Source organism: Ranitomeya variabilis, chromosome 1, assembly GCF_051348905.1.
Source record: "Ranitomeya variabilis isolate aRanVar5 chromosome 1, aRanVar5.hap1, whole genome shotgun sequence".
Classification (NCBI taxonomy): Eukaryota; Metazoa; Chordata; class Amphibia; order Anura; family Dendrobatidae; genus Ranitomeya; species Ranitomeya variabilis.
The window spans coordinates 199,083,035-199,108,567 of NC_135232.1; the positions used below are offsets into that span (position 1 = coordinate 199,083,035).

The 25,533-nt window shown below is 42.1% G+C and overlaps 1 protein-coding gene across 5 annotated transcripts in view; it reads right to left on the reverse strand.

The window, feature by feature from the left end:
* Positions 1-25,533, reverse strand: part of AIFM3 (AIF family member 3) — a 128,124-nt gene that overhangs the window by 66,196 nt on the left and 36,395 nt on the right. For 4 of the 5 annotated variants that reach the window (XM_077291644.1, XM_077291638.1, XM_077291630.1 and 1 more), the window contains exons 2-12: positions 23,013-23,231; positions 21,911-22,124; positions 21,559-21,668; positions 19,517-19,626; positions 17,060-17,104; positions 11,626-11,722; positions 10,177-10,289; positions 8,937-9,023; positions 8,481-8,572; positions 4,472-4,602; positions 3,744-3,859 (exon numbers count right to left, since the gene is read on the reverse strand). In XM_077291644.1, the coding sequence (XP_077147759.1) occupies positions 3,744-3,859; positions 4,472-4,602; positions 8,481-8,572; positions 8,937-9,023; positions 10,177-10,289; positions 11,626-11,722; positions 17,060-17,104; positions 19,517-19,626; positions 21,559-21,668; positions 21,911-22,124; positions 23,013-23,043 (1,146 nt within the window). In that variant the 5' untranslated portion in view covers positions 23,044-23,231. Of the gene's footprint in view, positions 1-3,743; positions 3,860-4,471; positions 4,603-8,480; positions 8,573-8,936; positions 9,024-10,176; positions 10,290-11,625; positions 11,723-17,059; positions 17,105-19,516; positions 19,627-21,558; positions 21,669-21,910; positions 22,125-23,012; positions 24,765-25,533 lie in introns of those variants that run through there. The other variant, XM_077291620.1, reaches the window with a different exon arrangement.

Consider the following 25,533-nt stretch of genomic DNA (forward strand, 5'->3'; position numbering starts at 1 on the left):
ACTTTTCTTCATTTTCCACCTTTACATCTGCAGGACCGCCTGTCTATCTGCCCCAGGCCTACTGCCTCTCGCTCTGTTGCAGGACCGCCCCTTCTCGCCCGGGCCTACTGCCTTTCTGCTACTATACATAGTATAGAACTTATCATCCTTCTCTGAGTTCAAGATCACTGAGCCATCTCGGTATGGTTCCTAGGAGGACTCATCGACTAACCCCATACGGGTTCACTTCCTGTCCTCATTCTCTAACACATTATTAAGCATTTCTTACAATTAACTAGCTTTCTACATATAACTTTGACATGTAAGCATTATTCGACTTTAAGTGCTATTGGTGAACGTCCCCTTTAAGAAGGGACCAAGTCTCTTGGAGGTAGTGCAACTTCTCAAGCTGCAAGTTCGTATACAGCAAGGACTCCGGTGCTGTTTCCAAGAACAGTTTCTTCGCAAAGAGTCCTTTTCTTTGTAAAACCAGTAGAGGGCACCTTTAAGAAGGTGCAAACTATTTACAATAAGTTTGTAATCATGCAGTGTTCATGATCCAGCAGTTCTTTTCAACAATGATGAACAAGAAACAAAAACAAAAGCAAAAAGACAAAAATAGGGATCCCGGGTAAACTAAGGGATCCCTTTAAGAGTTAACCCTAATCGGGTCGTAGCAGCAAGAAGACACTTAGAAAGACGGACAGTTAACTATATACAGTTTGCAAAGCACTTTAAAGCTTCAAAGTAAATTGCAAGACATCAGCCGGTAGTGGACATCTCCTGACTGTGGCGGCTTTGGTCCCTGGTCTCCAGCTGATGCGGTGTCAGTATCGGTGATTGGTCTCTTGGGTGCAGTCAGGTCACCCAGTGTCTGGATTCGAAGGCTAACCCTGGCTGCAAGCTCGGTAGCTGCAACAAGGCGTACGGTGGCGATAGTAGCAAGATCTGTCAAGTCTGGTTCAATCATCGTCGAGGCAACAGGTGACACCCCCTCAGGTCCACATCGTTGGACGTTCCGAGCGCACCATCCTTGTGCACTCTGGTGGCGGGTGTAGGTCACCTGATCCCCCCTTTGCAATAGTGGGTCACCATATCGGTTGCGGAAAGGAGTCTTCACGTTGCAACTGGTAACGAAGACGTCAGTCGGTAGTCCCGGTTCCTGTATGGAGCCCCAACCCCGCTTTGGGTGAAAGGCCAGCAAAGTTCCCCGCTTTACCACGTCTTTCCTGCCGTGCGCAGGCTTTGGGTGTTTCACTTTTGGCGCGTCAGTTTGTTCTGTCTCTTTTCGGTTTTTCCAATGTAGGATCAAGCATTGTTTATATTGTTCCCAAGTGAGCACAGCAAGGGTGAGGCCCTCCTCCCGAGCTCCATCTGGCCCAATACGGGGGGTATCCCACTGAAAGATCACCCCCTCTGAGCTCACATCTAGGGGTTCCCCCATCTTGATCGGTAGCGGAGGCACCAGCTTCCCCATCGTGTCGGGAGTTAGCACCACCAGCTCCGCTGAGAGGAACTGGTCATTGTTGGGGTGAGGAGCGGTCGCGAGAGTGGGATTGGTCAGGAGAGCAGGATCGGTCACGGGAGCGGGATCGTTCAGGAGAGCAGGATCGGTCGGGGGAGCAGAATCGGCCGGGGGAGTAGGGGCGCTTCCCATACCTGCGCCTGATGTGATTCCACCGATGTCGATCCGTTCCGCTGACAAGGACACTGGAATCGGCTGCAGCCCGGACCGTGGCTCCTCCAAGGTGGCCTCTCGATGTGGCTCCGCTCTCCACGGCTCCGCACCTGCTGGCTCCGTGGTCAGGATAGGTAGGCTCGGCTCCTCCGTCGGTGGCTCCAAGGAGTTCAGATCCTTCAGCTGCGGTGGATGCGCGTCCGCCTCTGGTGGGTGAGGGCAAGCCGGGATCACTTCGCCGTCGCTCGGGCACCCGCTGATCATCTTTGCTGCCTTGAGATCGGTAGCCGTGCATCCACCTGACTCCGCCATTTCTCCGAGGTCGAGCTCCCTCTTCACCTCGTTCCCGCCGTTGCAAATCAGGGGGCGGTTCTCCTCTGCTGCTGGGCAGGTCGTCATCTCGCAGCAGAAGTCGGAGGGGGCGGTCGCTACTTTTGGCGCCGCTTTGGTAGTCTCCTCCCATGAAACGCCCTTCTTCTTCCTCGGCGCTCTCCTCAGCGCTGTAATGGCGGCGGTTTTGGCGGGAACTTTTGGCGGCAAGTGGCAATACACAGTCTTTGCAATAAGTCACAGTCCAAGTATAATAAATCACAGTTCCAAGGCACACATGACCTGATTCTTCAGGCTTAAGTAGATCCTGTTCGTGACGCCAAGTTGGAGCGCCCCCACTGCCGCAGGGCCGAGGGGTACCCGGTACTGGGCCTCTCTGTCTCAGTTCTGGGGTTGTCACGGTGGCTAGACCCGGCCCGTGACCCTGCTGAGGGGCGTCCAATGAAGGTGGAGAGTGGTGCTGTTGTGGTGTGGTGCCGGTCGCAGTAAATAACGAGGACACCAGGTTGCAGTCTCTTTACCTCTTTACTGAAGGCTTCAGGATCCTCAGTCCGGAATACGGTTAACCGGGCTGCGTGAGTCCAGCCGGTCCGATGGCACCTCCAGAGTTCCCTTTGCAGGTGGAAATCTGTGCCTACCTTCTAGCGCTTGTGTGTTGTAGTCCTTCCCTGCTTAGCACCACGGGATAGTCCTCACAACTGTTGTGTCTGTTTCTGAAGTTCCCTCACAACTCGATTCTGATGTTCTGTTTCGTCCCCCGAGATGATATGGCTAGGACGCACCCGTATGACGGGTAGGCTTGGAGGTCTTCCGGAACCCTAGAGTCGCCCCTCTCCAGATGTTGCCCCCTATGTCTTCTTAGGTGATTTTAGTGAGACAGCCCGCCTATAACTGACTGTCCTGCCATAGGTTTGAAGTAAGGCCTGAAGCTCAATACTTCCTCGGCGTTCCGGCCACCGGCTACGCGCCTCAGTAGGATGTTGCCTCGTCTTACAGCACGACTCCTACTGGTATTTCTCCTTGTTGCGTTGATCTCGTTTCTCACTCAGCACAATAAACATCGCTTCTTGTCCTTTCTTGGGGTACCGCCGCGATGAAGTGCAGGTGCGGTCCCGTAACGTTCTTTCTGTTCGCTAGGCCTCTGTCAGGATCCCACCCCTGACAGGGACCCCCCTGAATCTTCCCCTGCAACACCCTCTGCCACAGGATGTTGCCTGGTTCCAACCCAGTCAGCTTCTGACTAACTTCCTATCTAACCCCCAGTTTTACCAGATTGTGAGGAGTGGCCTAATACATAGCACCCTTAGCTCCCCCTGGAGGCCAGACTGTGAAGTGTATTGCTGTCTGTGATACCTGGTCAGGTGAACTCCTTCAGTGCCATCAGACGTACCATAGCCCCCCTTAGCGGCGGAGCATCAGTACTGCAACGACCAGGACTCTGGGGAGCTGCATATATTTCATATATGTGTGCCTATTGTGTATTTGCATGAAAATGTGTGCGTTTATATGGATGGGGCAGACACAAGACCTGCAGAGGGACCTTTCAATCACTGAACTCAGTTTCTCCCACTGCTGCTGAGCTCAGTGATTAGCTGTTGTGGTCATTTGTGCTGTATATATAATAACATCACTTCAGCCTGTCAATAATAGAGACGGTGTTGGAGCAGAGGAAGGTTATTTTCAAACATTTGAAGCTTATAGGGTCAAAAAATGTAATTTATGGAAAACCCCTTAAATATTTTTATTATTAGTGTACCTTCATAATTGCAAGGCCAACCTTTTCGCCTAAAAATTTCTTAAAGGGAATGTTCTCCAGTTCTACCACAGACACAGAATGAGCTTTTTCACAAAGATAGGCCGCGACTTCCATGCCTAATAGATAGAGATACATTTACATAAAAATCATTACATACAAGTTAATGAATATACAGGTTGACACAATTAATTACTAGATTAGAAAGGGTCTAAAAAACTTTCACTGTCACTAGATAGAAATGTATCGGGCAACATAGTCTATTTGCTCATATATTAGAAATTCACATTTGTAGTTAAACAAAGCATATATTAAAATATGGGTAGAAATGAAATGTAACCCCTTGCTAAATGTCACAATGAATATACCTGACAATTGGCTGAATCTAAATGGCCAGCTCATCTGTTGTACACTTGTATAAAGCAACAGCAAAATGGCAAAGGCAGAAATCAGTTGTGCTGGGCAGAGGAAAATGCAGAGGACAGATGTACTAGCGGGAATCAGCCTTCCCTTTCTGCACTTGCAAAGTGTCTAAAGTAGATTTTTTTCACTTATGGAAAATCCATTTGCAGCTACGAGGGTTTGTTTAGTCTTTACTACTCAACACAGCTATGTAGTCAGTTTGGTGTCCCTAAGAAAGCTCCTGACATGTTCTTTTTCAGTGCTGCACAGGAATTCATGTATGTATATGCAGCATGTGTTAATATTATATATTTCATTTTAAAGCTTACCTAAGAAAGAAGCACCCACAATCACAGCATTCCTGCTAGTTGCCAGTTTCACCACCCTGTTTGCATCTTCAGGTGTTCTTATTGTGAATACATTATCCAGTTCTTTTCCTTTACAGGTAAGAGTCTTGGGACTGTAAAATATCAACTTGTTATAATCTTTTCACATATACTTTACATATGTCAGCCCTTTCATAGCTTAAATTCAATCTGACACCAGTTGTTGTCCTGTTTGAGGGCAGCATATTTAGTGGCATAGACCCTGTTTTCTAGTACTGGGTGATTTACCCTTGATGGTGCAGTAGTTTTCATAAACTCACAGTTCATTAACTGCAGTGCATGCCAAAACCCCGAGGTCATTCATCTGTTCCTTCATAGCCTTTCACCAGGCACTGCTCCTAATAGCCAGTTTCCTACTCCACACTGATGAGGGGCAAAAACCCCGAAACAGCTGTTTGTGGATGGATACCATGCTTGGCATAGGTGGTCTTCCTTTATTGGATATTCTCCTTTATTGGATGCTGCCCTTCCCGTGGTTGTTCCTTCCCGGAGAAAGGCCTGGCTATTCATTGCTTGCGTTGAGAAACACGTGATGGTGTCTCCGCAGCTTACTTTACATGCGTTTGCATATTTCCCATAAGGGATGGGGGCAGTGTTCTGGATCACTGCGTTGAGAAACACGTGATGGTGTCTCCGCGGTGTTGGATGTTTTGGTCTCCCCGAGGTCATTCATCTGTTCCTTCATGCCAAAACTTGTGTCACATCAATGTAATATACCCCCTTTTGAGTTCCCAACATTCATGAGCTATGGGCTTATCTTGCCCTTCAGCCTTGATTAACATTTTTTTCCACATATACACAGCAAGTGGCAAACCTGATGCTCATGAGTAGGATGACTCTTCAGCTCTTACTGCAGCCAATAAAAAGAGATTTTATGAACAGTACTGCACTGACAAAAATATGTGACCAGCACACTAATGAGGGTCTCTATTACTACTTTATGTGTGAGTGTCCCTCCCAGTAACACATGCTGGATTAAAGCTCCCTCCTCATAATTAGTGACGAGCGAACGTACTCTTATACCGTGTTATCCGAACATGTTCGGGTGTTATCTGAGTATCTTGGGCAGCTGTCGGCTGTATACTGTAGCTGACAACTTGCTGCATCAGCCACGATCAGTGTTGGCATCATCCATATCTGTTTAACCCCTTAGATGCTGCTGTCATTAGTGACTACATAATATAAATGGTTAACGGAGTGTGGGGGTTTTCCTCTTTATCCCAATTGGTGCCCTCAGATCATGATTGTGTGGTCCTGATGTTTGCCATGGCAATTCATGACCAAATAGCGGCCTTACAATCTGCCGGCTGTTGTAACCTGTTCAGAAGTTAGCAACATTTAGGTGCTAAAAATACACTTTTTCATTTCTGTCATGCCACTTTGCATTAATTCCTGAAAATCACATGAAGGGTTAATAAACTACCTGACAGCAGTTTTCAATATTTCAAGGGGTGCTGCTTTTAAAATGGTATAACTTTTGGGGGTTTCCCAATATCTGGGACCCCTAAAGTCACTTCAAACCTGGATAGTCCCTAAAAAAATAAATTTTGTAAATTTCCTAGAAAAAATTAAAAATTACTGCTACATTTTTAAACCTCCTAAAATGCTAAGAAAATAAAAGAATATTTTACAAATGGTGCTGATGTAAAGCAGACATCAGGGAAATGTTATGTATTAATGTTTTGCTGTGGTATGACTATCTAGCTTCAAGGGATAATCATTCAAAATTTGAAAATTGCTAATTTTGTAACATTTTTCTCAAATTTGGATATTTTTTATACATAAGCACAAAACATATCGACCAAAACTTACTATTATCATAAAGTATAATGTGTCACGAAAAAACAGTCTCAAAATCCCTGGTATTTACTGAAGCGTTCCAGAGTTATTACCAAATAAAGTGTCACTGGTCAGATTTTAAAAATTTGGCTCCGTCACTAAGGGGTTAAGCTCATACTGATTATATAATTGTATCTTGAATATGTTTTGGTAAACAGCTAAAATGCCAAACTTATGTAATTGTAATGAACAATGGAGGGTGCAATCAGGATTGGTGTTCTGTCCAGGGGCATCCCTAGCAACAAAGATCTGCCCTCAAACTTCTTGCCCAGGGCCCCGGATCTGCTGCAACCGCCGCATTGAACTGTTGTTGATGTCAACATATGACACCAATATAATTCATTTCCATAATAAAACCTCGAGATTCAAGCTCCCTTCCCTATCACTGAGCAAGAGAAAAAAGATAGACTAAATGGGGTAGGCACAACCACAGATATGTAAGTATCAAAAGATCCTTTATTATCACTTCACAAATTACCATAAAAACATTTAAAATTACATGAGAAAAACGAAGCTGCTGCGGCAGCGATACGCGTGGGGCCTGTCCTCCACACCCCCCTCTCCTTAGGGCTATCATACCCGGGCTTCTCATCTGGGAACTTTATCCTTTTGAGCCTTGTTTTGGATCATTCTCTTGTGCTCTGACCTCTGGGTCTTTTGACTTATTCAGCAGCCGCATGCACATGGGACTCTGGACTATGACTCTACCACTCAGTAACATCCAGGTCGTATTTTTGCTGGATCATAATGTGTGTCCTTTTGGCCATTTATCTTATAATATATATTAGTAGGGGTATTCAATCTCCATGGGCCGTTGATATACAAATCTTTGTTAGGGCTGAATACTTATACTACTTGGATTGATGTGTTGGTGCATATAGGGGTCTAGCATGTAACTGTATATACAATATTGTTCATGTTATTCACATTCTTGTTATGATTGTTCCAGGGCTCAGGGGTTGACTTTAACCCATGAGTGGGGGTGGGATTTCTTGTTGTCCTCCTCTTGTTTTTCTCATGTATTTTAAATGTTTTTATGGTAATTTGTGAGGTGATAATAAAGGATCTTTTGATACTTACATATTTGTGGTTGTGCCTACCCCATTTAGTCTATCTTTTTTCTCTTGCTCATGCATTTGCCATATATAGACTAGGTAGAGCACACCCCTCTTTTTTCTTTATTTCTTTACTTTTCCAATCAGTGCACCCCTCTTTGCATATATCCCTTCCCTATCACTGTCCATCCTGTAAGCCGGAGCTATATAGGCTTGCGGCATACGAGAAGTTAAAGCACTTCCGCCACAGAAGTTAGAAGCAAAGACAGAGGCTGCGGTGCCAGGAATCAGGAATAGGTGATTAATCTTTACTGTTTTTTATATTATCCGGTTGGGGTGCCATCATATTATATACAGTATAATGGGTTGTGGGTGTGATCATACTATATATAAGGGGCTGTGGGAGCCATCATACTATAAATAAGGGGCTGTGGGTCCTATCATACTATATATAAGGGACAGTGGGGCCATAATACTATATGGTAAGGTTGTATGGGGAAACATGTACTATGAGGCTTGGGCCCCTGATATTTTAGGACCCTAGCATTGGCCATGGTGCTGTCAGTAGTAAGTCAGAAGCAGCAGCACAGCCAGATGTTGCTTAGTTTGCATTTTGGAAGAACTTGTAGAAACACCTAGCTATTTTTCAAACAGTGAAAAGTGTCATAAAGATGATGCAATATATTAAGCTCTTAACTTCTTAAGAGAATGTATCACCTATATTTTTTCATTTAAATTGGATACTTATAGAACCTCATTGATAGCATGCTAAGGTGTGTAAGTATGCTTATTTTTGTGCATGGCGCTCATAAAATACTGAATAAATTGAGATGTTTTGAAAATGTTGTTTCCATTTTTTTCATCATATGCACACCATTAACTTGTCTATCGATCCTATGATTTATATAATTCATGACTTTTTCTTCCTGGTGTTGCAATTTCAATGTTGAGGAGTATATAAATTTGATTCATTTTCTGACGATTCATTCCCATTGATTACATCTAAGTAGCGTACTTAATTGATACAAATTGTAGTTGGATAAAGCAGCTCAACTTACGTGCTTCCAGTGGCAATAAGCAGCTTGTTGTACTCCATCCTAAATCCATCCTTGAAAACAACCGTCTTGTTCTTTGTGTCAACATTGACAACCTGAAATCAATTCTGCACAATGTAAATTTAAGAGAAGTCTGATGTATAAGTTAATTAACAAGGAACGCTAAAAAAAAACCTATCTGGTATGTCCATATGACATTAAATGACTCATTTGTGCTCCCCTACCTCATTCTCTGTGACCTAGTATGGAAATTCCATACTGACCATAAAATTAATGAAATCTGTTATCCAGGGAACAAGACATCTACAGCGGCAGATATACAATAAAGGTATAATTATAATTACGGACACACAATGAAGGTATAAGTACAACTACAGATCTACAATAAAAATATTTAGAAACTACAGATCTAGAAATAAACTCATTTTACAATATGTTAAAATGATCCAGAATTCTTACCTGTGTTTCAGTCAGAACTTCAATATCATATGTATGGAAGAATTCTTTGGATCTAAGGAAAATCTGTTCTGCTTGAGAATCCATTGACTGGAAATCAGCAAAATATAAGATGGTTCAAGACACAACATTGGGATGGTTTGATGTAATATAAGGCCAGGGGCACACCACCATATTTTCCGTATGAGTGCAATCTGACTACACATCAGATCACACTCGGACCAATGTTATTTTATGAGGCCATGCGCAAGTCCAATTTTTTACTTGGGCCAAGCCTATCCGAGGAACAAAATCGCAGCATGTCCAAGTTTGATTCGATATTTGACACTCACTCAGCCATACAACTCTAGAGGTGCGTGGGAAACAATGGGCTGAACTCAGATGATATCTGACAGCAATCCGATTTCCATGCACTGACACGATGGGCAAAATGGAGACATTTTTTTTCTCCATCTTCTCCTCATCTGAGAAAATCGTATCACACTATGCTGACGCTCTGATCTAATGCCGATCAGAGTTTGATCAGAGTTTCATTTGCATAATTGACCCAATTCTCTCAGATGAGAGAATCTACGTCGGTGTAACCCTAGCCTAAAGCAGATTTTATCTAATTAAAATGGTGTGAGTAAGACTTTGCCACATACGGCCATGTTGTGGCCCAAAGAGAAAGCCTGATCTGTCAATATAATGAGAAATTGGCTGTATTAATATCTAATAATGAGTTATACTAGGTAGGTTGCTCATTAATACACAGGGAGACTTTAAATGCTACCGTGTATTTACAGTCTATTTTGGGGCAGCTTACTATAAAGCAACAGGAGCTTAAACTTGCATTTTGTTTATTTAAATCCCAGCTCTTCCTATGTTCAGGAGCCTAGTAGGTGGATCTACAAAGTGTTTGATTGGCATCTGTGTATGCAGTCATCCATAAAAGGCTACCAATTACTTAGTAGGACCGCCCACTGGACTCTAATGCATAGAATGAGCAGGAGTTTGAATTATCCAAGCTATTCTTAATCTTCTCCCTCAACACTGCACACCAATCTGCTCAGTCCCTTCAGCCCAACAATATGCTGCCCGTAGATCAGACTCATTACCAATGTTCCCTTTTTCTTGATCACTGGACATCATCCATATAACAACAGATCTATTTTTTTTACAAAATCTCATTAAAACTATATACAAGTACATTTAGGCATAAAATGTGCATGCTGAGGTTAGATACATACTGAAAGATACATACTTTGCTTAATTTTGACCGGTCATATGGTAGATACTTCTCCGAAGTACACATTACGATTCTGTCGGAAAAGCCCTCCTGTCTTAGCGTTTCTGCACAGATTAAGCCAGCGGGACCTGTAAAAAAGGAGAACATTGTTAGAATTTGAAATTGCTCTTATTGTTGACTAGATGGCGGCCCAATTCTAACGCATCGGGTATTCTAGAATATGTATGTATGTATATAGCAGCCACATAGTATATAGCACAGGCCACGCAGTATATAGGAGCCACGTAGTATATAGCAGCCACACAGTATATAACACAGCCCACGCAGTATATAACACAGCCCACGCAGTATATAACAGCCCACGCAGTATATAACACAGCCCACGCAGTATATAACTCAGTCCACGCAGTATATAACACAGCCCACGCAGTATATAACACAGCCCACCCAGTATATAACACAGCCCACGCAATATATAACACAGCCATGTAATATATAGCACAGCCCACGCAGTATATAACACAGCCATGCAGTATATAACACAGGGCATGCAGTATATAACACAGCCCACGCAGTATATAACACAGGCCATGCAGTATATAACACAGGCCACGCAGTATATAACAGTGGCCACGCAGTATATAACAGTGGCCACGCAGTATATAACACAACCCACGCAGTATATAACATAGCCCACGCAGTATATAACACTGCTCACATAGTATATAATACTGCCCATGAAGTATATAGCAGCCACGCAGTATATAACACAGCCCACGTAATATATAGCACAGCCCACGCAGTATATAAAACAGCCCATGCAGTATATAACACTGCCCACGTAGTATATAGCAGCAACGCAGTATATAACACAGCCCACATAGTATATAGCAGTGTGGGCACCATATCCCTGTTAAAAAAAATAATTAAAATAAAAAATAGTTATATACTCACCCTCCGGCGTCCAGCGAAGCTGTCCCGATGCACGCTCGGCTGCAGCCAGCTTCCGTTCCCAGAGATGAATTGCGAAATTACCCAGATGACTTAGAGGTCTCGCAATGCATCTCTGGGAACGGAAGCTGGCGGCAGCCGCGCGCGCATCGGCGGACGACGGAAGGTGAGAATAGCAGGGTTTTTTTATTTTTTTTATTTTTAACATTAGATTTTTTTACTATTGATGCTTCATAGGCAGCATCAATAGTAAAAAGTTGGTCACACAGGGTTAATAGCAGCGATAACGCTGCCATTAACCCTGTGTGAGCGCTGACTGGAGGGGATTATGGTGCGGGCGCCGGGCACTGACTGGACAGAAGTAGGGAGGGACTAATTCTCGGCCGGGCTGTGCCCGTCGCTGATTGGTCGCGGCCAGGATTTCCGTGACAGACAGACAAACAGACGGAAGTGCCCCTTAGACAATTATATATTTAGATCATCAATGATTTTCTGCACTAGAAAAGCTTTTACCTGCTCCGATTATGAGCATGTTAGTTATTGCCGTACTGTAGTTGCTGAGTGCTATGCACTTGGCCATTACTTTAGTCCTTCTCTGTGACTGTAGAGCCTGTGGATGACAAGCATATTGTAACATGCACTTTTCATTTTAGCATTACATATAGTTAAAATTAGTGAATTGATTGCTATACGTGTCACCTCCAACAAACATATATTATAAATATTTTTTAATCACAATAATTAGCCGTATATCTCATAAGGGTTCACGTACTACAAATAACTAGATATCACACTGATGGAAACCAATATGTAAAAAATGGTCCCAAAATTGGTACTTACTGAATAAAAGTATATCTTTATTGTAAAGACAATAAAAAACATGATTACAAGAAAGGTGCTAGATCAAAAAAATGAAGAGGGACTACAATGCCCTGGGCTATCCCACAACAAAAACCCACTGATGTACTGAAGCCTCAAACAGTAAAATCCAATTAAATCACAAAGGTGCACAGATGATAATAATAGTTGCAATATGCAATAAAGAAAACAACGTATGAAAAATGCTAATCAGCTTTTCTCGGTGGCAGTGGCTGCTCGATTGTGCGGCTATTCCATCTTCTGGCTGTGGCTCTGGCAGGGTATTGCACATCTGCCTTCTAATCAAATTATCAATAAGATTAAAATCAAATAAGAGGCAAAAGTGCAGTATCCTGTCAAGGCCACTATCAAAAGATGGAGCAGCCCCGCAATTGAGCAGTTGCCGCCGCAGACACCGGGAACAGCTGATCGGTGGGGGTACCAGGTGTCTGACCCCAACTGATCAGACACTGATGACCTATGCCAGTGGTCCCTAACCTTTCTGACCTTGAGAGCCACATTCAGCTTTGAAATAGGGTCGCAAGCCACATTCAGCTCCGAGAGAGGGTCATGATCCAAATCCAACTCCTCTCCCCTCACAGTAGTGGCAACCAAAGCCCAGTTTATAGTTATAATGATAACCAAAGCTTTTCCACACAAATCACCCTGAAGCAGTACACTGAGATCCAGGGGTTCCTACAATACCCCCATTCAGTATTCTCCCATCAAGCACTCCCAACACACTGTCGCATCCAGCTTCAAACACCTCATCTGACAGGTGGTGTCTAGTGTTGAGCATTCCGATACCGCAAGTATCGGGTATCGGCCGATATTTGCTGTATCGGAATTCCGATACCGAGATCCGATACTTTTGTGGTATCGGGTATCGGTATCGAAACAACATTAATGTGTAAAAGAAAGAATTAAAATAAAAAATATTGCTATACTCACCTCTCTGACGCAGCCTGGACCTCACCGAGGGAACCGGCAGCGTTGTTTGCTTAAAATGCGCGCTTTTCCTTCCTTCCGTGACGTCACGGCTTCTGATTGGTCGCGTGCCGCCCATGTGGCCGCGACGCGACCAATCACAGCAAGCCGTGACGTAATTTTCAGGTCCTTCTAGGCATTCAGTATTTTAAAATTACGTTCCGGCTTTGTGATTGGTCGCGTCGCGGTCACATGGGCGACGCGACCAATCACAAGCCGTGACGTCACGGGAGGCAGGAGACGCGCGCATTTTAAAATGCGCGCGTGTCCAGCCTCCCGTGACGTCACGGCTTGTGATTGGTCGCGTCGTCATGTTGGCCGCGACGCAACCAATCACAAAGCCGGAACGTAATTTTAAAATGCTGAAGGACCTGAAATTACGTCACGGCTTTCTGTGATTGGTTGCGTCGCGGCCAACATGGCGACGCGACCAATCACAAGCCGTGACGTCACGGGAGGCTGGACACGTGCGCATTTTAAAATGCGCGCGTGTCCAGCCTCCCGTGACGTCACGGCTTGTGATTGGTCGCGTCGCCCATGTGACCGCGACGCGACCAATCACAAAGCCGGAACGTAATTTTAAAATACTGAATGCCTAGAAGGACCTGAAATTACGTCACGGCTTGCTGTGATTGGTCGCGTCGCGGCCACAAGGGCGGCATGCGACCAATCAGAAGCCGTGACGTCACGGAAGGAAGGAAAAGCGCGCATTTTAAGCAAACAACGCTGCCGGTTCCCTCGGAGAGGTGAGTATAGCAATATTTTTTATTTTAATTCTTTATTTTACACATTAATATGGTTCCCAGGGCCTGAAGGAGAGTTTCCTCTCCTTCAGACCCTGGGAACCATCAGGGATACCGTCCGATACTTGAGTCCCATTGACTTGTATTGGTATCGGGTATCGGTATCGGATTGGATCCGATACTTTGCCGGTATCGGCCGATACTTTCCGATACCGATACTTTCAAATATCGGACGGTATCGCTCAACACTAGTGGTGTCATCTTGTCTCCAGCGTACAACACTTAAATTATCTCTAAACCCCTAAGACCATATATGTGCATCCAGATCTGCTCTTCTGTGCAGGGCTACTCACAAAATTCACTATTTTGAGATGTGCTCCTCATAGCAGTTTGCTAAATGCACAAAGCTGGCAGACAGTCGCAAGTCAATGAAAAAGTGGTGGACAACTCTTTAAGCAAGAATTGGTGAAGTAATTATTGGTAACTGGAAAATGACACAAGGCTTGCTCAATAAAATCACAATGTTTGGTATATCAGATAGGTAGGAAGGTGTAGAAAGGGCACATTGACAAGATGAATTTTATATGCATTGGGTTCACTCTAGCTGAACTAATTTGTTAGGACTCATTCAGACTATTATGTTTTAAATGAATGTTCTATCCGTGTTTTTCAGGGATAGGACATGTATCCATTAGAGTCTATGAGGCTCTTCCCATGTATTTGTTGTTTTGTGAACTGAGTGTCCTCAAAAAATAAAAATGGAGACATATCTATTTTTTATCTGAGACTTCTTTCAAACTTGTCAATGCAAGTCCATGGGTCCATGAAAAAGAGGGATAGCACATGGACGGCATGTGTCATTCTTGCACTGTCCGTTTTTTACTGTTTAATGAGTGTAAGAAGCTTGTGAATTTTCTTTATATTTCTTGAGAATAACGGTTACCACACTGAAAAATAGTCGTGACTGAGACCTTATTCTCAGGTACTGATGCCTGAGGCTTGGTTTCCCAACTAGACAGCCTTAGGATATATCACACAACTGTTTTTTCGGACCGAGTGCTTTGCATGGAAAAAGCTGACATAACTCGGACATCACTAGTACCAATGTTATTCAGTTCGGCTGTTCAGATGACCAGTTTTTCACATGGATCAAGTGTTTGCATGAGAAAAATTGTACTGTAGTCTCTTCTGTATTTCAGATGAGAATCACCAATTCAAATCTATGGGTGTGCAAAAAAATTGGATTTCATATGCATCAACCGCATCTGATTTTTGCGGATATGTTGCAATTTCTTAAAGAGAATCTGTCAGCAAGTTTTTACTATATAATCTGATAACAGCATGAGGTAGGGACTGAGACACAAATTTCAGGAATTGAAAACACAAAAAAGCACAGTAAAACCAAAACCACTCTGTTGCAAAAAAAATCACAGTGGACAGCAAGTGCTAGTAAAAAGATGGAAAAAACAGGGTATTTGGTTGATACCTTTTTTGCAAAAAAATGTATATTAAGCCGCTCTACCAATCGCCAAGGTATACCCATATCAGAGCAGTCCTAACTAATGTATGTAATCCCTATCTGATGTATTTAAAACCTGGTCATATGTACAATACCTGTATGAGCAGGATTCAGAAAAGGAATGTCCATGTGGACACGTTGGACAGAACGGCTCCTGTGCGCACAGCTCAAAAAAAGAGGGGTGGAGGCCTCCCCAGTCTTGTGGAACAAGACTGCAACAGAGTAGTTTTGGTTTTACTGTGCTTTTTTTGTGTTTTCAAGTCTCTTGGTGGTGTGAACATGTCTCTACTGGCTTGTTCACTGTGCGCGCAGCTCATGTGTTCTGGTTTTACAAATTTCTGGAATGTATCACTTATTAGGCTGTGTGCCATTGTTTGCATACAATTAAGGTTTTATCAACAGGAGATAATTACTGACTGGATCACAGTGCACTGAGCCCTGGTCTGACTCCGCCCCCTCCTCCAATAAGCAGCTCACTGTCAATATAAAATGTACCCAGAAAGTTGTGGTGTGGGCGGGGTTAGCTTTTGAGTTCTGCTACAGTGCATGCTACATCTAAAATCTTTGATTGTGTCACAACTGCTGCACCCAGTAATCTAAGTGATACATTGCTGGAATCAGGCTCTCTTTTTCTACATTATGCTGCTCTCAGATGAGGTAGCAAAAACCTGCAGACAGAGTTCCTTTAACATAGCAAACTGTCTTTGACTGGCATGCAGAAAACAATAAAGGTTAAAAATTATCAATTTTTTTTCTGAATCAAAATCAGATGATTTTGTATATGCTCATGTGTCTTTTGGCTTAGAGGGTTTTCTTCTTTAAACAAACTCTACTTATTCAAGGTGTCCCTAGACAATAGGCAACTGGGATCCCAAGTGATCTGCTGTTGTCCACGGGGAGAACTAGCAGAAAATGTTTAGCTATCCTGCATCTGGATCACAAGGATAATTAAAAATTACACAAAGTCAATTAAAATACTGCGTTTCCTGTGTAGTGTAGAACAGATCAGTTTTGTCCAAGCATGAGACTCTTTATATCCTCCCCTCTGGCCTAGAGCGATACCGGTCTGTCACCCACCAGAACATGGCGACACATGGGCCTCACTATTGTTGAACATTAAACTTTTATCTCAACTTACAGTATCTTTATTTCAACTCATTAGAACATTAAAAATCACAGAAGGAGACAATTATGTTGCTAAGTCAGAGACTGGTGCAGTCAGAGAAAGACTTTTTCATCATAAGATTATTTTGCTCAAACGCGATTTCCCAGCTGCGACTTACCAACAGCTGAGGGGCATCACACCAATTAGGCTCTTTTCACAGTTTGACAAACAGCAATTAAGAGGATTTTACTATTTTAACTCACAGACCAAAACAAATTATTAATAAAAGTATTCACATTAAAGGGGCTGTCTGGCTTCAGAAGGAAAGTCACCAAACTATGTATGCACACACTGTCACGCTTCCCCTGCACTTCCTGTGCGGGTGTGTGGTCACGTGACTGCACGCTTGTGGTCACATGCCAACTAGTCTCACCCGGTGTCTCTTAATGGAAAAGAACTGGGAAACGTGCAGGAGTCTAGTCGGCATGTGACCACAAGTATACACATTACAGACAGCAGATGTTATCACATGACCGCCCACACACACCTGGAATCTAGGGGAATCGGTAAAGTGTGCACATCACACGCTGTCACAGTTCGACAGTCTGCAGTCACATACAGTGGTGACTGTAGACTTTTCTTCTAAGACCATACAATTTAATTAATTAAGAAACATAATAAGTCAAACATTTAAATCAAACACATCTAAATAGCATTATCTAGTGAGAGACTTACCTGTTTGCTTGCACGTATATACACTCTTTCCTTCTCTATTTTAACCTGCAATGCACAAAAAAACAATAATCTAGAAAAAACAATAGTCAATAACTATGGTATATATCATCAAGTATCTTAAAGTAGTATCTACAGCAAATATGGAGATTCACATAATTATTATATGTCAGTCACAATGACTGTCAATGTGTGGCTGCAGTTCAGAAGTACCATTGTATAAAATAGCATTTGAAAAATACAAAAACACCTGTGATGCCACAGGATTGGAGGATGGCTCATGCGCTACAAATATTTAAGAAAGGTAAGAAGGTGGATCGGGGCAACTACCGTCCAGTAAGCCTGACATCAGTAGTGTGCAAAATTTTTGAGGGCATTATAAGACATGACCTGCAGAAATACATTGCAGAGAATAATATAATAACTGACAACTGACAACCAGAATGGATTCATGAAGAATAAGTCGTGTCTAACTAACATGTTGAGTTTCTATGAGAAGGTGAGTGCAAATCTGGTAATGCAGCTGATGTGATTTATCTGGACTTTGCAAAGGCATTTGCTAATGTTCCACATAACAGCCTTATACTGAAGCTACAGAAGCAAGGACTGTGAGAAACTATATGCAGATGGGTAAGGAATTGGCTAAATGACCGGAAACAGAGTTGACATAAATGGTACGTTTGAAGGAAGGGGTAGCCAGGGAGATAGTCATGGCCGAAAGTAATCCTTGGATCACTCCCTGGTCCCTTCCCAGTAAAACTTCACATTTCTCTGCTGCGTTACCTCTGTGCTGACTCTCTGCGCCATCTGGACTTGCCCGGTACGGGGATGTATTCCTCACAGACGGATCCGCAATAAAGGAGACACACTCCGGCTTTACGTCAATAACAACTTGTTTACTCAGCACAGTCAGTTCAAATACAGGCACTTCACGTATCGCTTTCAGTACCTTCTCTTCTGTCCCTGTTCTGTCCTTTCCTTCTCTATGCTCAGCCCCGGGTCAGACTGAATCTTCCAGTCCCACAGAATCTATTCCATCTGGAATTCTTGCCTCACATGGGGGAGTCCTACACTGCTTCGACTTGGTCCAAAGATGTGATGCCCAGGCAAAGATCTCTCTATGGGGACAGATTCCTTCAGCTGCGTCTGCAGCGTTCCGGTACTCTTTCCTCCTAGAGGAATTCTTTAGCTAGCTGTACTGTGCTGGGCCCCTTACTTAACGTTGTCGGGCACAGTGACTTCTAGCCAGGCAGCCATGTGAGCTGCACGGGCGCCTAGGCCCTGACTGACTTAAACCAGGAAGCTACACTACTCTTATGTTACTGTGCCCCTCCTATGCTAACTGTTTCCTAAGATGCCCCCCTCTAGAGAGGACTTGTTGGTGAGGGTTTTTTTTAATTAAAGGACTTTTCTTGGTGTGTCTTTCTTACTTTTGACTACGGACTTAGTAATGGGGGTGTCTGATAGACACCTCTCCATTACTTACCTTTGGGCTTGATGTCAGCGGACATAAAACAGCTGACATCAACCCCAAAACCATTACCTGGCTTGCCAACGCACCAGGGCAAGCCGGAAGAGCGGAGCCTAAGTGACAGAAATGATGCATCTAATGATTAAGGCTCCTTGCTGAAATGTGTCAAAAATGAGAAACATAATTATTTCACTTGTTCTTTTCCTCTATTCCGTACCCACTTTTGTCTTTGGACAATGAATAAAACAAATAGTAATAATTTCAAAAGCTACAGAAAACTAGGGTTTGCAAACTTGGCCTGATAATTCAATCTTACAAATGGCTATCTAATCGAAGTTAAAGATTGTAATTCAAGCCATTTTATAAAGATAATAAGCATTCATTTTATCTGTTATTTTTTATTACTATATCTATTTATTACAATAGTATTGCTTCTTTTATCAATTAACAGTTTTCTTTCTGGTTTATTCTTGATTACACCACACCATAAAATGCAATTCAACTATTTGTATGGGTTCACTCACACTGACGTATAACATGGCCGAATGTTTTATCGTATAGCACTTGGACCAATGTTATATTATGGGGCAATGCAGATCTGAGATTTTCTCATGCCAATTCAGCTTGAGAAAATAATCGCCACATGCTACGAGTGCCTCCGATATTCAGATCACGCTCACCAGTACAAATCTATGGGTGTGTGTGAAACATCGGACTGCACTCAGATGTCATCCCAGTGCAGTCCGATGTACACTCGCAGAGACAATGGGGAAATTAAGTTCTCCATCTTCTCCGCACCTGTGAGCGAATCGCATCACACTCATATCAAACTTTGTCAGAGTTTGATCCAACTGTCATTAGCATAATCGGCCCAATTCTCTTGCATGAGAGAATATACGCCAGTGTGGGCGAACCCTGAATGTAAAAAAAAAAAAAGAATGGTTATACTTTTAGCAGAAATAGAGTTTAGAGAGTAATGTATAAAGTACCTGAAATTTTGGTAGACCGTCTAGTCCTGGGAAATCTTCAATATCCCCAGTTGCAATATTAAAGCATGCTCCATGCCAGGGGCAACGGATTCTGCCTCTGGAGAGAACCCCTTCAAAATGGAAAAAGAAGAATGAACATGCAGTGTATTACATAATGACAATAAAGAACTGGTTTTTAATGCAATAGGTTAACTATCATTTCCTAGCAGCCAGGCCCTAGATCATAGAAGTAAGAGCACTGTCATAAGCGTTCCAGGACAATCTGGGTCTGATTCATTAACGCTTTCAAGCCAGATTATTGGCATAAAAGCTTTAAAAAGTTGCAACTCGGAGTTGGGCCAGAATGTTGAGGGTTTTGATGTTTTTGTAAGGGGTTGTATCAACTGTTTTGTATACTCCCTTTAACACGTTCCAGTTAAGTGGTTATTTTATTGGTCTGTAAATATTGTTATTTAAATCTGGTTTTCCTGTTTGCTGCTATGTGTAATGTGATGTATAAATATATGTATCTTATTTGGCTAGGGAAAATGTAGTTAACTAACAGGTTCACTAGAGGGAGCACCTCATAGTTTAGTAGCCAGCACACTGTTAATAGTTAACGTAGGAGGGGCCAGCTGTGGATAAGATAGGAGTATTTCCTGGTTGTAGTTGAGTGGAGCCAGGGAGCTGAGACAGCTCAGGAGGGCCAGAGAGCCCAGGCAGTTCCGGGGGCTCTAGAGCCCAGGGCAACACAGTGGGCCCTGCAACGTTGAAGCAAGGGACCCCCCAGGCATCTGGGGCCAGTAGGCCAAAAGTGCAGCAGTGACAGTGGAGGAGAAAGAAGCAGTGGCAGTGAGAGTAAGAGCTACAGCAAGAATCACAGCAGGACAGTAATGCAGGTTGCTCCCAAAAATGTGTCAGCTTGCTACTTGGGCAGACGCCCTTATGTCTGTATTGAAACATACAGGGGAACTCCTAAGGGTAGTCAAGCCGGACAGGGAGGACGCTGCGGTACCGTGCGGGATGGGACGTCCCGGATATGAAGTGAAGGACATAGGGAAGAGTACAGGGAAAGAGAAGGATATAAACTATGTTGAGCCTTATGTTGATGCTGCAAAAGACATGGATGAGAAGAAACCAGTAACGTTATCTGTTTTAAGTTGAACGTGAGAGCTCTGTCTCTATTTGTGCAACACCAGCAGCAAAACTTTGGCAGCTGAGATGGGACCCTGACAATGCAGATGATGTAGCTGAAGGTATGCTGAAAAGGGGACATTGCATGTGGCGGGAGGCCAGGGCACGTGTAAACTGATAGTCTCAGCCATGACTACGGCCCTGGCCGTCCCTCACATTTTCACGCCAGTTTCTCCCAGTTATGACAAAATGGGAGGAGCTTGGGGTGGGACAGGGGCATGGCACGTGATGTTAGCTACAGCACAAATCTTACTCCAGCAGGGTCTAATGTAGGATTTGTGGAAAGGTGCAACACAGAGGTGTACATCACTCAATCAGTGCTCCTGATTTATAAAAAGGCATGAGTCTTTTCATGAATCAGGAGTGTCTGACACCAGCCATCTACTAATTAAAGGGAACCTGTCAGCAGGTTTTTCCTACCTCATCTGAGAGCAGCATGATGTCGACAAAGAGAAGCTGGATCCAATTATGTATCAGTTCGGTTACTGGGTGCAGCCGTTCTCACACAATCAGAGCATTTAGATTTAGAATGAAGCAGAGCTAAGAAAGCTAATTCTCTCCTGATGTTATCACAGTTCGCCCCCTTACACAGGCATAGGTAACCAAGCTCAGTGCTCAATTAGTTCCATCATTCGCACAGACATGAATGGGTGAGCAGTGCTTACACTTGGCCATGATGCCCGCTTCTATGTCAGTGCAATAAGAGAGAACAGGTGATTGAGACTCATTTATCACTTATTCATTGGATAGTTGATCAATGTTATTCTTGGGATAGTACGTTTCTAAGACAATATTATAAGTACTAAAGGGAAGTTCATCTATATGTTACACTAAAAAGTCTTTAAACATCATGAATTGAAAATCCTAACCTTTTACTAGTGGTGCTCCATAATGTGGGCACTTGTGTCCCATTGCATAGTATTCTCCATTTTGCTTAATTAGCAAAGCTTTACCACATCCCAAGTCAACCTCCCGCATCCTAAAAAAAAACATAAAAGGTCATCAAAAATGCAAAAATTGTACAGAAAATATATATTCAGCTGATGGATGTCTAGTACAACAAGTTGACTAAATGAAATCATTGATAGGTACACTAAAACTTTTCTCATAATAGTAATTCAATTTCGCACATTTCCAGGAAAATGGAAAGTTGGCAAATATCATGGCTCCAGTACTAGAATTGTTATCAGAATAAAACATTAAGGGTTATAAAGAACATACTGTCCATTCTCCAGATCTTTTACATGACACACAGAGGCTTCCACCATATCTTTGGGATTTGTGTATGGATTAAGGACTATAGGTCTTTCTTCATGATGATAGTGTCGAGTTGTCCCATTGGCTTTGTAGGCAAGAGGACTGGCTTTGCCATTGGGAGACATTTCTTCTTTTTCCCTTTCTTTTTCTGGTAAAACAACTTCAACTTTTACTTCTACTGTAAGAAAAAATTTACATTTTACAACGTGTGAATATTTTCATACATTGACATGTATATTAAATAGGAATACACCATGATAAAAAAAAAAAATAGTCAGATGAGATGTTGTGATATATGCCTAAACTACTATCCTACACAATCTATGTAAAATTGAATTACGCTCCGTTGCAGCACCAAGCACTGTCCATACACCATAAGTGGTTCTGGAAAAAAAAAAAACCTCTAATCCCGGAAGACTCTTTTAATGTGGTCTCACATTACTTGAATGTGGGTCTGAAGCTCAAAAACTATTGTAGACAAAGTCCACTAATAATGCAAAAAAAATTATCAACATGTAACTCTTACAGGTGGAACAAGATGTTTTTTACGCAATTTTAATTCATTGCAAAGTGTGTCAATTCCATATTTTGGATAAAAATTCATTCCCTTCTTAAGACATTAATTAACTTTTCTAAAATATGTATTTACTTAATCATAAAATCTGCTTTGAATTGTGTTAATGCATATTAACTCTTTTTTCAATTAAAAGAAAAATTCTTGCATGCAAAACTGCCAAAACTATGCAGCTATCAAACTGCTCCCCGCTGCTACAAGAGGGAAAGGATTTCAAATTATTATCATTATTGTAGCTTAGTTTTGTCGTCTATAAACTATATTAGTCGAGGCTCATTATAGAAAATGTTCTCTGCTCATTCCAGCTGAATGTTCTGTATGTGAAAGAAAGCAAAGTGTAATTTTCCTTGGATTAATTGTAACCTAGAGCGCTCTTTAATCCTCCCTGCAAGAGCGCAGAATTAACATTCCTTCCAGCAGTCACCCTGCAGAGTCACTATGCCTGACCTAGTTCATTGCACATTGTTGTAGGACACAATAATGGTCTCTCACCTGGTTTAGGTTTGGAGAAGCATCCCCCCATTATGATTCAAGTTTACAAAATAAAAATATATAAAACATACAATGGCCCAGCATATAAAGATCCAACATGGACTGCTAAGCCATTTTTTTCTGTTGGGTAGAAACTATAAGAACTTGGCACAAAATTTGATGGTAGTGAACATCTTCATAGTTGATATTTCCCATCTGCTCATCTTGGTAGTTTTCTGCCTGCAAAATACACATAAGGTGGTGAAAGGTAGAAGGCAAGAAAATTCCCTAAACTTTCAAAAACCTGATTATCAGACCAATCTTATTATAAATAGCAAACATATTACAACCATTTTTGCATTATCCCCTTCACCACCTTTGTTTTTTCCATTTTTGAGTTTTCATTTTTTGCTCTTCTTCTTCCCAAAGCCATAACTTTTTTATTTATTCAATATAGCCATGTGAGGGCTTGTTTTTTTTGTGGGACGAGTTGTACTTTTAAACACCATCGGTTTTACCATATAATGTACTGGAAAACGGGGAAAAAAAATCAGAGTGCGGTGAAATGGTACAAAACTTCCACAATCCTTTTTTGTTTTGCTATTTTACCATATTCACTAAATGCTTAAACTAACCTGCCATTCTGATTCTCCAGGTCATTACGAGTTCGTAGATACCAAACATGTATAGGTTCTTTTTTATTTAAGTGTTGAAAAAAAAATCCAAAGTTTCTTAAAAAAAAAAATGTTTTCTGAGACCTGTAGCGTCTAAATTTTTCATGATCTGGGTCTGGGTGACGGCTTATTTTTCGTGCACTGGGCTGATTTTTTTTATATACCATTTTGGTGTAGATACGATCTTTTGATCGCCCGTTATTGCCTTTTAAACCTTTTTACTTTTCATTTTTACTTTTTTTCTCATTACGCCGTTAACCAATTGGATTAATTATTTTTATATATTGATAGATCGGGTGATTCTGAACACAGTGATACCAAATATGTGTATTTTTTTTCTTTATTGTTTTTTTTTTTTTTTAAATGGGGGTTGATTTGAAGTTTTATATATTTTTTATTTTTTTATATTTTTTTGAAACTTTTTTTTACATTTTACTTGATTCAATAGTCTTCATGGAAGACTAGAAGCTGCAATCTTCCGATCACTTGTGCTACACAGAGCAGGGCATCACCCTGATCTATGTAGCTAAAATGCTCACTTGCTATGAGCACCGACCACTGGGCAGACCCCAAATTGTCATGCCAACCCATCAGCGACCCGGTGTCATGTGACACGGGGGCCAATGTGCGGGATTACTGACGCACTTCTGGCGCAATCATGTTAAATTCCGCTGTCAGAGATTGACAGCAGCATTAAATGTGTTAACAGCCATGGGTGGATCGCGATTCCACATGCAGCTGCTAGGGGCACATGTCAGCTATCAGATCAGCTGTCTTGTGCCGGGAAAAGTTGTGGGCTCACTGCTGGAGCCTGCAGCAAACAGGGGGAGCCCACCTTAGATGTAAGTATACATCTAAAGTGGGAAAGGGGTTAAAATTCATTATTCTAGTGTAATTAAAAGGGGTTCTGTCAGCTGATAAATGCTGCCCAATCTGTGCAACTTTCCAGTGAAAAACACTTTAATAGCTGCTGAAAAATGCTGTAGACTAGTTGGATAAACGAGTCCCCGGTGGCTTCTCCCCGCTCGCTGCTAGGGGACTGACAGGTCTCTGCATATGTACGCACATAGGTAGAGACCACTCAATTTAGGGAAGTGGCAGGGAGTCTAAATGCACAGTCTAAAATTATAGCATTTTCTTATGCGTTTGAAAAAAAACTTAGTGCTTAATCCACGAAAGACCTTACTTCATGAAAAAGGACTGAGTTTTGTAAAGCGCTGCGGAATATGTTGGCGCTATATAAATAAAAATTATTATTATTATTTATTATTTGTCTGAAACACGTAGAAAAATGCTATAATTTTGGATTGAATTGTGCCTGCAACATCCTTTTAATTACACTGAAACAATGAGTCCAAAAAAGTTATAGCAAGTTTTGTCTAAATTCATAGGAAATGCTGTCAATTTGGATTGGATTCTGTTTGGAATGTCCTATTAATTTTTCTGGAATAAGGATTATGAAAATGTTCTTTTAATTCTAAGAATGGCAGGAATATCTTCCATATTTGTTACTGCCATTATACCACATCAAGCAGAAGTGGGTTTTTTTCAGTGCAAAAGATTAATAAGAGCTCTAAACAGTGAGCTGGATTTACTTTTTTTTCCACAATCTTATCATTGAAGATTTTATGTTTCCTGTAAACCTGTGTAGCAGCATAACATTTATAGTGAGATCAGACGCTCTTCTGGGGACACTAACACATTAGCTGCGCTAAATAAAAACATTCTTACAGGTTAAGCTAGGCATTATACATCAATAGGTATAAACCCCTTTAGATATTGATCTAAATGCACTGTCCAACAGTACAACTTTGTGGAGAAGTAAAATGTAATAATGCTATGTGGAATATGTACTACGATATGCACAA